The sequence below is a fragment of the Parambassis ranga genome, chromosome 13 (assembly GCF_900634625.1).
Source record: "Parambassis ranga chromosome 13, fParRan2.1, whole genome shotgun sequence".
In the NCBI taxonomy this organism is placed as follows: Eukaryota; Metazoa; Chordata; class Actinopteri; family Ambassidae; genus Parambassis; species Parambassis ranga.
The window spans coordinates 21,592,371-21,607,819 of record NC_041033.1 but is presented as its reverse complement, the minus strand read 5'-3'; the positions used below and the strand labels follow the sequence as shown (position 1 = coordinate 21,607,819).

The 15,449-nt window shown below is 46.1% G+C and overlaps 1 protein-coding gene across 5 annotated transcripts; it reads right to left on the bottom strand.

Annotated features, from left to right (window-relative positions):
* Positions 1 to 1,269: 1,269 nt before the first annotated feature.
* ccdc9 (coiled-coil domain containing 9) lies at positions 1,270 to 15,113 on the bottom strand. 5 transcript variants are annotated; one of them, XR_003671553.1, is made up of 16 exons: positions 14,988 to 15,113; positions 14,224 to 14,276; positions 14,016 to 14,120; positions 13,779 to 13,928; positions 12,216 to 12,644; positions 11,570 to 11,653; positions 11,312 to 11,476; positions 11,041 to 11,222; positions 10,670 to 10,731; positions 7,784 to 7,904; positions 7,508 to 7,679; positions 6,697 to 7,174; positions 6,308 to 6,538; positions 6,054 to 6,200; positions 4,316 to 4,378; positions 1,270 to 2,719 (listed from the first exon to the last, which is right to left on the bottom strand). XR_003671553.1 is itself a non-coding variant. In XM_028418935.1 (15 exons), the coding sequence occupies exons 2-15, from the start codon at positions 14,224 to 14,226 to the stop codon at positions 2,715 to 2,717; spliced, it is 2,334 nt and encodes a 777-aa protein (XP_028274736.1). In that variant the 5' UTR covers positions 14,227 to 14,276; positions 14,988 to 15,113; the 3' UTR covers positions 2,627 to 2,714. The 5 variants fall into 5 exon arrangements, 4 of the variants coding, with proteins under 4 accessions (XP_028274736.1, XP_028274739.1, XP_028274738.1 ...); XM_028418935.1 differs by lacking the exon at positions 4,316 to 4,378 and having other exon boundaries at positions 2,627 to 2,719; XM_028418938.1 differs by lacking the exon at positions 4,316 to 4,378 and having other exon boundaries at positions 2,627 to 2,719; positions 6,308 to 6,505.
* Positions 15,114 to 15,449: the final 336 nt, after the last annotated feature.

The window sequence follows — 15,449 nt, the reverse complement described above, 5'->3', positions numbered from 1 at the left end:
CTGTCTGACCCCTCCGAGTCCTCCGCGCGCACCGGGCAAACTGAAATCAAGGAGGCTTGTCCCTGGCATGAGCTGGACGGGACCGCTGTGAAGCTGGCCTGTGTTAAAGGAGCGTTTCCACTGAGACTTTTCAAAATAAAACTCAAGTCAGGATAAGTTACATCCAGGCCCAACTAGAACTTTTTGAACAAGAGGTCTGCCTGAGTGGAATTATAGAAATGTAAAGTGTTTTATGAAGCCAAAGGAAGCACTTTTAAAAACTTCTTTCACATGAAGAGGTCCATTAAACATCAACAGAAGCACCTTAGCAGCAGGATCAGTTGAAGAAGTGTTGATGTCCGTGGTCTCTAAACCTGTCTAAAAGGAGGATGAAAGAGAAGCCTGTGTGCATAATTCTAACACCTGATGAGGCCTGACTCCTGGGTCTCCAGGCTGAAGGTCTGACTCCTGGGTCTCCAGGCTGAAGGTCTGCCATGAACGTGGCTCCTCCGTCCTTTCTACCGTTGGCTCTGATGCAACTTTAAATGACCTGCAAGGCACAAAGAAGCCCTCAATGTCTGCATCTATGTGATGTGAACTGCTACAGAGCCACAGTACAGAGCCAGTGATTTGAGCCAGGTGTGATGTCCATAAGCTAGTTATCTATAACTGTGTCCTGGAGACAGTTATGGATTATGTATCAATTGGTTCTGAACATGTTCATAGGTTTTGTGACTCTTATTCTGAAGGAGCAGTCTCCACATTTCCTCGTTCCTCTGTCTGACTCGACTCAGCCTCGGACGAGGAGGAGCTCAAAGTACGCAACACCCATCGATTGGGTCATAGTTTGAGAGAGAACCGTCCCGCAGCAGAAGAGGAGAGGGATGCGGGCGCAGAGCGCAAATCATCGCCGCCTCTGGTCCTCTCCTGCAGCCTGCAGAATCTGCACAGCAGCTGCTTCACGGAGCCCATAAAAAACTGCAAAACCATAAAAACGCTTCCCCACACAGATGAGTCACAGCCCATAAAAAAATGAAGGGGAAGGGGGGGGGGTCTTTGAGCCTCATTACGTTCTGTTAACAGCAGACGAAGCTCCACGGGCCATTCTTCTTCCTGTCCTGCAGCTGCCAAGGTCACAACACAGGCGCTGAGCGTGGCTGCAGCGGAGGATGGATGGAGCCTCTTAACATGGAGCCTCTTCAACCTGAACATGTTCTGGGAAAGATGCAGCAGACTGCAGAGAAATACATTTATTGGCTAAATGAGAAAAGCAGAGCAGCAGAGGAGCTTTAACATTTCATTCAGGAAAATCTGTACAAGCATTTCTCTGACATTTGTTTCATCAGCGGCTGGGACAACATTAAAAAGCTACACATTTGGATTCATGCTTGTCCTGAACGCCTCCTGAAAGGCATGGATGCACACTGAAACTTTAAATACAGTCAGTCACCAAGGTTAAAGGTAAACATCTCCAGAGGAAACAGGAAAAAGTGGACAAACTGACCCCGACAGGGGCCTTGATGAGGCCATCAGACTCCTCCCTCCACAGTTTCAGCCTTCATCCAAGTCAAGGACGATCAGCTGGAGCCGACAAAGTCTTTGATTAAAATGTCCATCGAGTGGTTTAGGGGGACAGAAAGATATTGTAATCGTCCGTATTTGTTCAGTTCAGCTAAATTTTTGAGACCTTAAAAACAACAGTCATAATTTACTGCATTTGCATTAAGGTCACGTGGATGTGACCATTTTATTTATCATGATTCTCACACCTACAATCTTCATCATTACACAATCTAAACCAGGAGGTTCACAGGCTACATGTCGCACAAACACCCGACACATGTGGAATGTTCATTTCCATTTAAAAAAACTGTACATATTGCAGTTTCTTTTAGCCTAGACACATCACTTTTATTCCTCAGATACAGGAAACACACACACTCAAAGAAAACAAAACATTAAAGCAAACCCACCCCCCGACCCTGTGTCTTCAAACGCCACAGGTGCACCGCGGCTACAATGGACACATTCAAAGGCTGAAAAATGAAGCACAACCTCAAAAATTAACTGAAGCTCATCATCTGCTGAGGTATGAGAGGGTTTCCATAAAAAAAAAAACGTGTTAAAAAGAGTGAGGGAGGCATCATATCCCCAAACTGCTGCTATGAATATAGAAATTTAACATAAAACTAATATTTTTCCATGATTGAGAGGCAGAATCCACATTATCCACAACCAAGCAAATGTTGCAACTTTACACAAAAAAGGTGGAGGAGTTCCTTGGGGAGGTTCCTGGGATTGAAGCTACAAAAACAGAGAGTTAAAAACATCACCTGGTGTAGTGTGAGCATGCCTGATGTCTGCTCTGGGCCCCAGGCTGCATCAGCTGCTAACAGCTGAACAAAACCAGGAGCATTCTGGGGAAAGTAGTATTCGCTGAGTTTAAAGAGGAGCTGAATTGTGTGTGTTGTGTAGAAGTGACGTTTTTGTCCTTCGGTTTGTGTCTTAAATCTTTTGAAGCTTTTCTTTTGACTGAGGGGAAACATGGCGGATCCGAAGGCTTGAAAACAGCTCTAAAAAGAGGCCGGTCTGTGGAGGTGATGCACAGTCCCTCCTCCTCCTCCTCCTGAAGTGTTTTTTTTTTCCTTTTTAAATCATTACATATGTGATGGTTTCTCCACTGATGAGTGCTGTGATGCTTTTCATCCGTCTCCTCCATCTCTGTTCCAGCAGCTTCAACCTGTTGATACAAACACAGGGAGGAAGTGGTGGAGGTGCAGGTGGGAAACACACGTGTGTGTGTGTCATTGTGCTAAATGTTTTTATCCAAAGCACATCACGGTACCATAAGCGTCTTTCTGCCACTGTGGCAGCATTACTGCCGCAGCGCTGCACATTCAGCTTCTCTGCTGCTGCTGAATGGGAAGAATTATCACATGTACGGCCCCCAGATAATCAATACTGAATCATGCAGCTGCACACACACATCCTCATCTTTAAGAATCCGAAAATAACACACACACACCGTCTGTGAATCAATGTATTTACAAAGTTCAATAAGACACCAAGCATCCTGTCAGAATGAAAACAAGTCTGAGATTTATCTGCACTCAATTTAAAATAAGAACAGATTTTACTAATTTGAGTCAGACAAAACAAAACATCACCTTTTGGGCTTTGGAGTATTCGTGCAGCGTCTTAATCCTCCAGTTATACTGTGACTTTTTACCTTTGGACAGAGCAGGCTCGCCATTTCCACCTCCTTTCATTCCATATTTCTGAACAAGATTAATCAATAAAACTGTCACTACGACAGATTATTTTTTAATGCCATATAACAACTTGTTTCGTGTCACTAAACAGATCGCTTGTAAATCACCGGAGCAGCCTTAGTGCGTTTTAACAGTGAGTTTTGCGATACTTGTCTCAGATCCTCCACCGTGGAGCCGCAGAAACATCACAAGATTTAATTCAATCAGCCTTCAAACGGCCTCCCTTCTATCTGCCCTCTCATCTGTCCAGCAGCCTGTGGCTCATTTCCTCTGAAAAAGCCTTTTAAAAGCTTAATTGTGCCTCTAATTTCCCTGGTTTCCTGATCTCCACCCCGACACCAGCACACACATCACCGTCACACAACATGTGCACAAACCCACATGAGCTCATCAGACTTGTGCTGTTTATCACAAATGAGTCATCAGAAGTGTAAAAAGCAATCAGTGCAGAAGAACAAAAGGAGGCAACAGCAAGCTTTTCTGAAGATCTGCCGATTAAAATGTTTTGTATCTGATGAATAACGGATTAAAACAAATCACAATAAGGGCTCTGTGTGTAATGTTTCTATTATCAGTTACTGATTTCCTCTCTTAAATGGTAGAAAAAGACCTCCAATATTATTCAGTTTAAACAAAGGCATCAAATCAGGAGACCGTTTTGATTGAAAGAGTCCAAATGATCAAAACCCAACAAGTGTCTACACCTTTAAAATCCCAATTATAGGACAACAATCACAGAAGTCAGTCACATCTGAAAACTCGGCTGAGACCAACCTTCTTATCTGTGGTTTTCACACAGTAACATTAAAAACATCCATTAGTCCAAAAGCTAACAGCGCTGTCACGAGCTAAGTGGTTGTAGGATGACGGCTAATGACTGGACTTCCTCCAATCTGCGGTTTATTCACTTAGCTCACTTTTAAACCACAGAAACAAAGGGGACAACCGGCTCCCGTGTGAGGAGAGGAAGCATTGATTTATCCTCCCGATGGCGGCTCTCATGCTGAAAAAGCTCGTACTAATGACTCATGCTACCGTGAAGTGCTTTGGATCAGAGTGCTCACACAATATCATGTGGTATTAATAATGGAAGTGCTTCTTGTCGCTGAATCTAACGCTGCATCAACCTTTTAATGAGTAAAGACAGAAAGAAGAGCAACTTAAAAATAAAGTCATGTTTAAACACAAAAGAAGGAGAAACGTCTGAAACACTTCAAAACAACATGAAGCCGTGCAGACACATCAGCTCAGGCTGGAAGGTTATGGAGCAGAGCGACAGATGGATTCATGGCAACAAGGAAGCATCAGAACTCATGGTTTAGCAGGCTTTTGTCTCCACTGATGCCATTAGAAGATTTAGTCAGGTTATTTTACTTTAATATTAAAGGTAGGGTAGGAGATTTTGAAAACTCAGTGAGAGTCAGCCAGATTTCAAAAGTAAACACACGCCCCTTTCTCTCGGAGCTCACCCCGAAGCCACGCCTCCCAATCACATGGACATGCATTACCTGAAGACGAGCTGCGGTCTGTGACTTCGGCCATCATGCACGTACCTCTCTGGTGCACGCAGAGCAGGAAGAGAGTGACAACCAGCCAATACTCTGATGTTTTTAGCGTTTTATAGCTTCCACAGATGATTCATATTCTTCGTTTTAAAGCGAAACTGCCGAACTAATCGGTTGCTATCGGATTGTAAAGAGAAGTTACACTAATTTAACAAAAAGTGCATCAGAGTGAAATCTCCTACCCGACCTTTAAGCTGTTTTTTAACATATTGGAGGCAAAGAGGAGGACCTGAGCTGGGTGGGCAGTCACACAAAGTGGAAACTCAGCTGGCCTTATAGTTGGCACGCATGTGATGTCACAGGATGAAGAGGTCACTGTGGTCACTATGGTTACACCCACTGAGTGGCAGCGTTGCGTTGAAAACTCATCTAAAAATATGAAGAGCTTCTTTGTCTGACTGACTGAACAGAGTCAACAACAAATCTGAGATCTGGTTTTACAGACTGCTGAAATCTAAAGAGAGAAGAATCAAATGGAAACAGTCTGAGTGAGGTGTGGAAGTGACGTCTGTGAATAACCTCTGTTATTGGTAAGGATTATGTGGGCGTGGAAACGTACCGACGGACATCTTTCATTTAATTACAAATACAGACGAGCTTCCTGAAAGTTTGTTAGGACGCCTTGGTGCCATGAATGTACAGCAAACAGGAAACACATGTGGATTCCTGTCTCTTATCTCAAACACACATCAACACCAAAACACCGAAGGTGAGAGAAAGAGACAATTGGTAATGTAAACAGCATGCCGAGCAGGTTTTTCATTACAGCCATAAAAACAAAAGCCTTCAGACATATGTCGGAGGAAGATGGAACAGGAGGAGGAGGAGGAGGAGGAGGAGCAGGGGACAGGGAGCAGTCCATTACAGGAGGTGGAGTTAAAAGATTCAGTCCATCAAAAGAGGAGCAGCAAGGCAGCCAGGAGGAGTTATAAACAGGAAGTGGGGTCCTAATTGGTTGCAGGAGGCAGTGGTGTCATATCCAAGAGCAGCCATGTGAGTGTATAAATAAATCTTTGGGGTTTTTTCATGCCACCCAAAAGCTCCCATCATGATTTATTTAAACGAGGAAAAGGAACACAACATACACAAGAGCAAGCCACACCAAGGGAAGGAGGCGAGGGCATCAAACCAGAATGTTTAAAAAAAAAAAACGAGTGAGGAGTGGGAGGATGTTAGACGTGCACCAGGGAATTCTTACAGTACGCCACTGTCTCAAAGTCAGTGATAAGGACCGCACCTGAGGACGTCTGCTCTGAGGACGGCTCCGTTTCTTCTGTCTGAGCTGCATCGGTCCCAGCAGGCGCCGTGACATCATCTTTCTCTGCTGCAGGTTCAGAGGAGCTCTGATCGGCCTCCAGGACGGCAGGAGAGGGAGGGGCGTCAGCTGTTAGAGAGAAAAACAAAGATGGCCGTTGCATAGGTAACATATTTTTCCACAAGATTCACACGAGGGAGGACTGCTGAGGTGCTTTGCTTATTTTTTTAAATCACCTTGTAAAGGAGAAGCGGGAGCCTCCTGGTCCATCGCCACAGCAGCCTCACTGCCCTCAGAGGGGGCTGCGTCAGAACAAGAAGAGAGGCCGGGATCAGACGCCTCAGAGAGGCCGGGATCAGACGCCTCAGAGAAGGCGGGGTCAGACGGTGGCACGGCAGGGACCGACTCCGGTTCTGGTGCTATCAGAGCTTCTTCTGAAGGAGAGGAAACGTCTGAGGAGGGAGGAACTGACAGGAGAAAAGGCAGGGAGGAGGGGTGAGTAAGAAAAGAGAGAAGATGAGAGGAGGAGAGGAAAGCTACACTTCAAACAGTTCCTCAAAGTTGAGGAGAAGCTTTAGAAGAGAGATGAAAGTTTCACTCAGTGGTGGAGCTATTACCCTCTTACCTGTCTGCTCCTCTTTCTGTGGCTCTGCAGCTTGGCTCTCGTCCTCCTGCTCCTTCTTCTGATGGGGGCTGGATTCAGTGCTGAGGGGTTTCAGTGGGCTCTCTCCCATGCTGCTCCGGGGTGACAGCATCTCCATCTCCTCCCCCCAGTCTGTGACGGGCTGGTGGCCATCCAGCGGGGAGAAGGGGCTGACAGGTTTGCCCCCCTCAGGTGACTCCTTAGCAGCAGCCGGGGAGGGGATGTGGACTTTGGGCCTGGGAGTCCGCTGTTCTTTGGGACTTCCTCCTGATGTTGTTCGAGACTTGGAAGCTGTAGGTGAGCTGTTTTTGTTCTTGGTTCGTTTCTCCTTTCCCGTGTCTTTCTTCTCATCGTGTTCGGACTCGCTCCCTTCCTCCGCTGCTCCCTCTCCATCCTCTCCATCACTGGCATCCTCCCATTCGTCCTCGTCCTCCTCTCCATCTTCGTTCTTTACCTCCACCTAAGGACAGATAAAACACAGAGACCAACTGAAAGGAACTGCTTGATTTTAAAGCAGCTGTACCACATTGTTGTTGACTTCATAGCTTGATGCTGGACTTTTAGCATAAGGCCAGGGCTTAAATAGGAAGGACAGCCGCCAGCGCAGGGCTGCCTGGCTTTGATCCTGCAATAGAAGGATGCTTAGTGCCACCAGAAACGAGCTGTTGAGGTAAACCTTGTGTTTCAGCTTCATCTCTGTGATGGAGCTGCAGACATCCTCTTACTACTACAGGTGCACTTCAAGCTGCCAGCGCCTCCACATTACTGTTGGTATTAACTCAGGTTCGTCTACCTTTGCTGCTGGGAGAGGTCCGGGCTTCTCCTCGTCCTTGTCCTCTTTCTCTTTCTCTTTCTCCTCCTTCTCCTTCTCCTTCTTCTTAGGCCTCTCCTCTCTCTTGGTCTTGTCCTTCTTCTCCTTCTCCTCCTCTTCTTCTTTCTCTCCCTCCCAGCGGTTGTCGTGCATGCTGTGAAACACAGCAACAGATGTTCAGCACACATCAGACTCAAACAGTACAAAACAAAATTATATGTTAAATGGATCTTAAATGTTTGGCAGCTCCTGATTCACCTGTAACTCTGTTTCTGTCCGCGGCCCTTCCCTCGGCTCCGGTCTCCTCTGGGCCCCTGGCTCCTGCCCTGAGACAGGAAGTCACCAAATGTCGGTGCTTTAGGAGGCCGCTTACTGTCGTCTGGAAGAGAGAATGACAACGAGTTTGAATAATGTTCAATCTGTAAGAAGGATGACTCAGAGAGGACAGAGACAGAGGAGAAAAAGAGGTGATTGACTGGTGTATAGCCTGCAAGAACGATGTACAAATGTTCACAAACAACAACAGGGACGTCCAAAAAATGGACCATAGAGACGAAGAACACATCAAAGGAGGGAACACACAGCAGGAATCTGCAGACTGACCACTTCGTCTCTGGAGAGCTAGGTTATTTTCAAGGTGTCAAGTGAGCACTGATTATTTTAAAATGAACAATTAATACAGAACACAGCCCCCTGCTGGTAGGAAGAGTAACTTCTCTGCGGCAGACAGACGCCTTTCATCTCTGTGCATTCTTTTATTAAGAGAAAAGACCTCAAATAACTGTATTAGTCACATTTTGTTCATCACTCCTGCCATCTGTTTTCCTCCTTTCTGCAGCTGCAGCCTCAGAGTCAGTGTCTTATGTAACATCACAGTCGTCACATGTGTGCGTCCTGCAGTGTCAAACTGCTGCAGTGTCAATCTGAGCTCCAGGACAAAATCAGAAGTCTGTTTTGACAGACGGCTCCGACTGAGAGTGAGGAAGAGAGTCTGGGAGTGTTCGTGTGTAGAAATGGAGAAGAGTTAGGAAAGAAACATCCATGATATATTATATAATTATACGGTAACGCTACGTTTTTATTTGAGCACTAATTGGTTATGAAGAGAACACCCACGGGATCATGCCTTTGTTTTCTGCACGGAGGATGGGAGAGAAAAGAGCAGGACGTTAAGGAGCGATATGAGAGGGAAGAAATCAGAGCAGAGGATGGGAGGAACGAGGAGGTCAGAGACTGAAAGCTGAAGAGATGAAGAGAGGGAGGAGGAGGAGGAGGAGGAAGAGGAAGGCTCAACAGGGGAGAGAAGAGGAGAGGGGGTGATAAAACAAGGTCAGAAAGACACAAAAGAAATGAAGGGATCAGAAAAGACAGAGAGGATGAAGATGACGAGATTGAACAGAGCAGCCTGAGGCGATGAAGAGGACACTCAAGTCATTCCAGAAATTAGAAACAGTGAAAAGTGTAGCACACACACACACAGACACACACACTCACACACAGCCAAAGGCAGTGCAGGCTTTAATGTGGGCCAGCTGTAACACCACAACCTGTAATATACACTCCACTTATAAAAGAACTTAGAAAAGAACCCAGGACTGAGCAGGAGTCCAAAATAATTCTGTTTAACCCAAACTGAACATGTGACCTGGCTGTCCAATGAGAAGGAAGGAAACACCAGGAACTGTTTACAAACACTGTCTGACATCCGGAGGTTGTTGGCCGTGCAGTCAGAAGCTTCTTAAAAAAAACCTCACAGCTGCTGCTCACCCAGGCAAACCCCTCAGGACCAGGGTCAAAGGTCAGACGCGTCAACACCACGATGGACTAAAGGACAAACTACAGTGAAATAACACTGCAACATGAACGGGAGGTGAAGGTGAGTCTGGGTTTGGGTGCAGCTGCTGTGCCTCACACACACACACACACAGAACACACAGGGTCATCTCATTCCCATGCTGTGGTCTAACCTGAGGCCCTGCCCCGAGGCTCTGTGCGAGAGTTACGCCCCCACGCTGCAGAGAGGACACACACACAGACTCTTAAAATAAAGTTCTACATCTGGATAGAAAAGATACAGACATGATGAGAGAACTGCGACTTCACCTCAAACTATCAACTTTTGAAAATACTGGGAGATGTTAAAGGGCAAAAAATGACACCACAATCTGTCAGGTTAAGACTCCAAAGGCTTTTTGTGCTTACAGAAGCTCGTCTGTAGGTAAAACGCACAAAAATGATTAGTAATTCAAATATTCTAAGAAGGTGGAACAAGCCTTCAAATCTTTTTGGGGAGATTTTTAACCGAGGATAATACATTTTCTCTCTGAACCGCGTGTTGCACATAAATCTGTGTTCCACTCGCAGTAATAACTGTAGAACCGTTAGCTTACATAAAAACAAGTCCAGACTTGAATCCCTCAGTCTGCTGCTGTGTCCCTTGTGTGTCCTGGGATTGTCACGGTCCCACAGTAAATTATTTATCATCTGTATGACCGACCGAAAATAAAGCTCTGCTGCCGAGGCTGACTTCAACGACTATTACCACTGAAGGACGGGATTAACACTAATGAAGTTAATCTTATCCCCTAATCCTTCTGGTTAAAGCCTAACGGTGCATAAAAATAAGAAAATACTGTTCTTCTAATTCTAATTTTTAACTGTCACAATAAAATATGAAGGTTTACTTTTTATCCAACAAAACGAATTCTTTGCTGCAGCTCAGCAAAATGTTTTAAAATGTTGAACTTGAATCTTTTGATGGGTCAGTTAATATATTATTTATGTAATTATTCTAAATTCATCAATAATATGACATAAATATAAAATTTGAGAAAATGGTCAGTAATTAACTTTTTTCAGGCTCTTCTGCAGCTTAACGTTGAGGCTCATTTGGACTCGAGGGAAATATGACAATCATTTACATAACGAGCTTAATTAACTGGAGAAGGGAGCTGGTGTTGTCCTGCAATGTGTGTTTACAGTGTGTGTGTGTGTGAGGACATGATGGAGTGACATCATGTCTGACGAGTAGAAACTTATCATGAGGGTCAACCGCTCTGCTAGTCCTGCCAGCTGCTGTGTAACCACAGCAACAGCACGTCGGCAGTGTGTGTGTGTCGGCAGTGTGTGTGTGTCTACACTCACCTCTCCTGCTGCCCGGCTCAGATGTGATGCCCTCAGAGGCCACATATGGCTCCTCCTTGAACCTGTGAAACAAGCCGCTGGGTTAGACACACACACACACACACACACACATACAGCAAACATTACTGCATCTTCCTCACACTGCTCTGTCATCTTCATCCCAACTGACAGCTGCTCATCCTCACCTCCACCCTGTCTGGAGCCAGGATGTACGACAAACCTGATTAAACTCCAACACAGACCCCTCATGTACTCCTGTTATGTTCTGATCATGTTTCACGTGATTCAATCAAACAGGAAGCACCCAAACCTCCCATGTTTCATTTTAGACAGTTTAAAAAGTTGTTGCATGTTCCCCCCTCCCTCCTCACATGTTCTCCGTCTTCTGTGCGTCCCACTCTCGTCTCCACTGGCCCGTGGCGTTGCGGTGACGTGCTAATCTCTCCTCATCGATCTGCTCACGCTCCTTCTTCCAGCGCAGGTACTCGGCTCTCTCCCGCCCGGTCATCGACATGGTCATGTCCACGGAGCCCTTCGGACCAGGCCTTCGGCTCTACAGAGACAACAGGAAGTGATATAGTGCTTGGTCGTGAAGACAGAAACAAATACGTAAGTATTAGTAGTTTATTAGCCGTCACTCACGGTCCACTCCCTCTCCAGTTCGGCTCCAGTTTTCACGTTGTCAAAGTCCAGCCCTCCCCAGTTCCGTACGTGCCTCCTGCTGCCCTCCTTGCGGTCCGTGTCAGGCGCTGGGCCTGAACGTCTCGGGTCATCCAGGAAGTTACGGTTCGGCTTGTCTCCATCAGACTAATGAGGAAAAACAGTCACCTTCAACCAGTCAATCAAAAGCCACGACTGCATGTCAACACTAATGCAGTGTAAACATGGTGCCTCCCATACCCGCTGTCCTCTCTCATACTCTGCTATTCTCTCCATTTCTTCATTCATCTTCTCAATGTTCTGTCGCCTCTTCTCCTCCCATTCCTGTCAAAATAACAGTCAGTCATTCATGACATAATCAATAATAATTAACTGATTGGTCAACACTGCATCAGTGCATTGATTCCACTCCACTAGAATCTTGAAGTTGCATAAATGTGCAGCAGTCCCGTGCTGAAGAAGTTGTGTGAAAATAATTTCATTTACAGATTCACACAAAAACCTGCTTTAATTTTTCACCTGGAATGCACTTCCAGTCAGTAACCAGGTAACAGGCAGGGAGCTCAGGTCTTAAATAAAAATGGATTCTATAATCAGCAGCAGAGGATTAGAGAGTGCGATTCCTCCTGGAGAACACAGACCTCTCTGCTGTGGATTCAGTCGACCGGGCTTCTAATCAGCTTTCTACAGTTTTGCATGATAATAGACAGAAGAGTACCATCATGGAGAGGCTGCATGAAAAAGAGAGGACCAGCTCCCTGAAGAAAGCACTCTGGTGTTTAAAGTCTTAAAACTGAAGCAGATCTACGGTAATAAGAGACCAGCTGTTCACACAAACGAGGAATCTGGTTTGTCTGAGCTACAGAACCACATCAGACATGCTCACCTTGGATTTCCTGTCTATGCCGCCTGGTGTTCCTTCTCCTCCTCCTCCTACTCCTACTCCTACTCCACTACCTCCTCCCCCACCACCACCTCCTCCTCCGCCTCCTACTCCACTTCCTCCACCTCCTCCTCCTCCTCTTCCTCCTCTCCTTCCTCCTCTGCGTCCAGGGCCTCCTGGCTCTCCAGGTTCTCCATCTTTGGGTGTCCTGGGCTCTCGGTCTCTCCTCTCCTGGCGGCCCCCACCTCCACTTCCTCCTCCTCCTCCTCCTCCTCCTCCTCCTCCTCTGCCTCCACCCCGACCAACTCGTCCGGACCCCGTCCTCCTTGGGGGACTGTGGCCATCACTGGGTCCTCTCTGGCCATCACTCTCCTCGGATGTCTTCCAGCTGCGTGGCGTTCCAGGTTTCCAGTCGTTCACGACTCTTTTCTCCTGCAGGGAACACACAGTGTGAACATTTATTTTACAGTGGCCACATCGTACACTTTTCTAAGAACTCAAGTAGAAATTTGCATTTTAGGCTCCTTTGAATTTAAGCAGTCAATTGCTGCCATATAAAGAGTAATCTGGGCTATTGATTATGCAAAAGTACAATGTGATGAACTCAGAGAGGCTGTGAGGTGATGAAGAGGAGATGGGAGACAGAGAGAGACAGAAAAAGGCTTCAATTGTTCACAGATGAACAATTTAATGCAATTAACTTCTTCAGCATCTTTTACAATCTCTCAATGCTTAACAGGAACTTAGAGCCTGACTTTCAAACAGGCAGCAAGTGATAACAGCAAGGAAAACTGCAGAGCCAGGACCGCATGGAGAAACCGTCCTGCTCATGGCTGAAGAGGGCAAAGGGAGGCAGATAGATCCTGTCAGCCTGCTCTTCTCCTTTGCATGGACTAGTGTTTCAGCACTACTCTCAGAAAAGTTGCTCCTAAACATGGTGAAAGGCCCAGAGTCAAAAACAACTCAGTCAGTCCCTAAGGCGTGCAGCTAGCAGCTTATTACAGCTTTTATGTCTTTACATGCCTGAAGTTTGACTGACTGATGTGTGCTGTCATCATAACACACAATCACTCTGAGCGGTATCCACTGAGGCAGGCACACATGCAAAGTCCTCCATGTCTGTCTTGTGACTCTTTGCAGGTTGAATAGAGTCACTCACCACAGAAATGTACAGATAGACAGATTTCATGGTTCATGATTGACAGACCAACAAACAAATCAGCAGTGCAAACTCTTCCTGCATCTGAATGAAGAAATGCTGTCAGTCTGGGCTGTCTGCTCCTGGATTTGAGACTGCAGCAACATGACGGCTCTCTTATGTCTCTAGAAAGTAGCGCTGAAATGTTAGACCCGAGTGTCACCGGGTATAGTTGGATCGGATGCTGCTCCTTTGAATAAAGTTGCAGAGAACAAACTTTATGCCTCTGCAGCAGACACGGGCACAATTACCTCTGGTCTGTTGTAGTTTAACAGGCAGACATGTTTGTCAAATCAAACCTTTACACTGATGAAAACTGTGTCACACTGTTCATACAAGTGATATGCACTGTGGAAACAGTGTCTTACCCCTGTGGGTTTAGAGAGGTCCACTGTGACAGTGAAGTTCTCCTTCTCTGTCCTCCGCCTGTCTGCCTCCGGCTCATGGGGGCGGGGCTTGCGAGGCGTCGTCACAGCAATGCCTTCCTGCTCGGCCTTCTTCTTGTCTTCTTCTATTTCCTGTTGAGAATGAGACAGAGGAGATGAGTCCCAAACAGGACGGCTCCGGCGTAACGTTCTCACTGTGTGACGTGAATATCTTCATACCTGATACCTCTTGACCAAAGCTTCATTCTTCTTCCTCAGAGCTTCGATTCGTTTGTCCAGCTCTGCATCCTTCTCCTCCTTTGTCTTGAGATCCACGGCTGAAGACTGGAACAGCGAGAGGAGGAAGAGAATACGCAGACATGAGCTTTCTTTGCTACATGTTGTCTCCGTCTAATCACTGGTCTCCAGGATCTGATTCCTCACTCACCATCTCTGCCTCTGGCTTGTCTTCACACACCGGCGGCTCAGTGTTTGTTCCTCCTGTAAAGAGGACGATGCTGCACTGTAGATCAGCTGAAAACTAAACCACCCACAAAACTATGTACGGTAAGACAAAAGACACAATGACATAATTAAAGTGACCTGCCCGATGATCCGAGTTCAGGTTTTTCATGGTCACACTTGTCAAACTCCTCATTTTTATAGATCACTGTACAGTCTGACACTATCAGGCCTCACAAGGTACACATAAAAGGTCATTCTGTGACACTATTTACATATTTAAACTCTGCTCTATGCATTAGATTGCAATGCAAACTATTAATATAACTCCATAAAACAAATTAAACAATCATGACTGCAGTCCCACTTGTGCGTGTGGAGCACAACAACACACATAAATAAATCCTTCATGCGTTTCCAAAGCTTCTTGTAAGCGTCTTAGAACAGCACACATGTGTTACCTGAGACCACAGCAACAACACTGACACACAACACACGACACACACACACTGCACACGGGCTGTAAACAAATACTGAACCCACTCTGCGCTCCTATAAACTGTTAGATTGTTCAGATGGTTTTACTGTGGTCTGCTGGACAGTAATGTAAGCACACCGAGCCATATCTGAGCCCGTACAAAGCGCCGAACCGCCACGATGGAAGCGAACAGCGGCCGACACGGAACGACACGCGGATAAACAGCGGCGCGAACGTTTCCACGCGTGTACGTCACACTTTATAAGCATTACCTTGATCAAAGGGAGTTATAACGAATGTAGTAAGCAGAACTCCTTGCTCTTTGCCAATTCCTGCTCCTCAGTGTGTCCTCATTGTTCGACTTCCTGTTAGCCGTAGCTAACTTCCTGCCAAAAAATGATCCCTTCAGAGGATTTTAAAGAGACAGTGCGCTTAAACTGTTAACGTGTTGTCACCACATCAACTATATGATATATACACAAAATATTCTTTAACAACGTTTTACGGTTTGGTAAAAAAAAAAAAAATTCGCTATATATTATGACAGAAAACAAAAGTTATTTGACTTTTACACTAAGTGTAAGTGCTAAGTGCCGCCACTAGAGAGCGGCAGCGGCTAGCGGAGCAACTTGACCCGATGCCCCAGCGGTAAATAGGGCAGAAGAAGCTGCCGCCCAAACTCTTAAAGGGACACACACACACACACACACACACACACACACACACACACACAC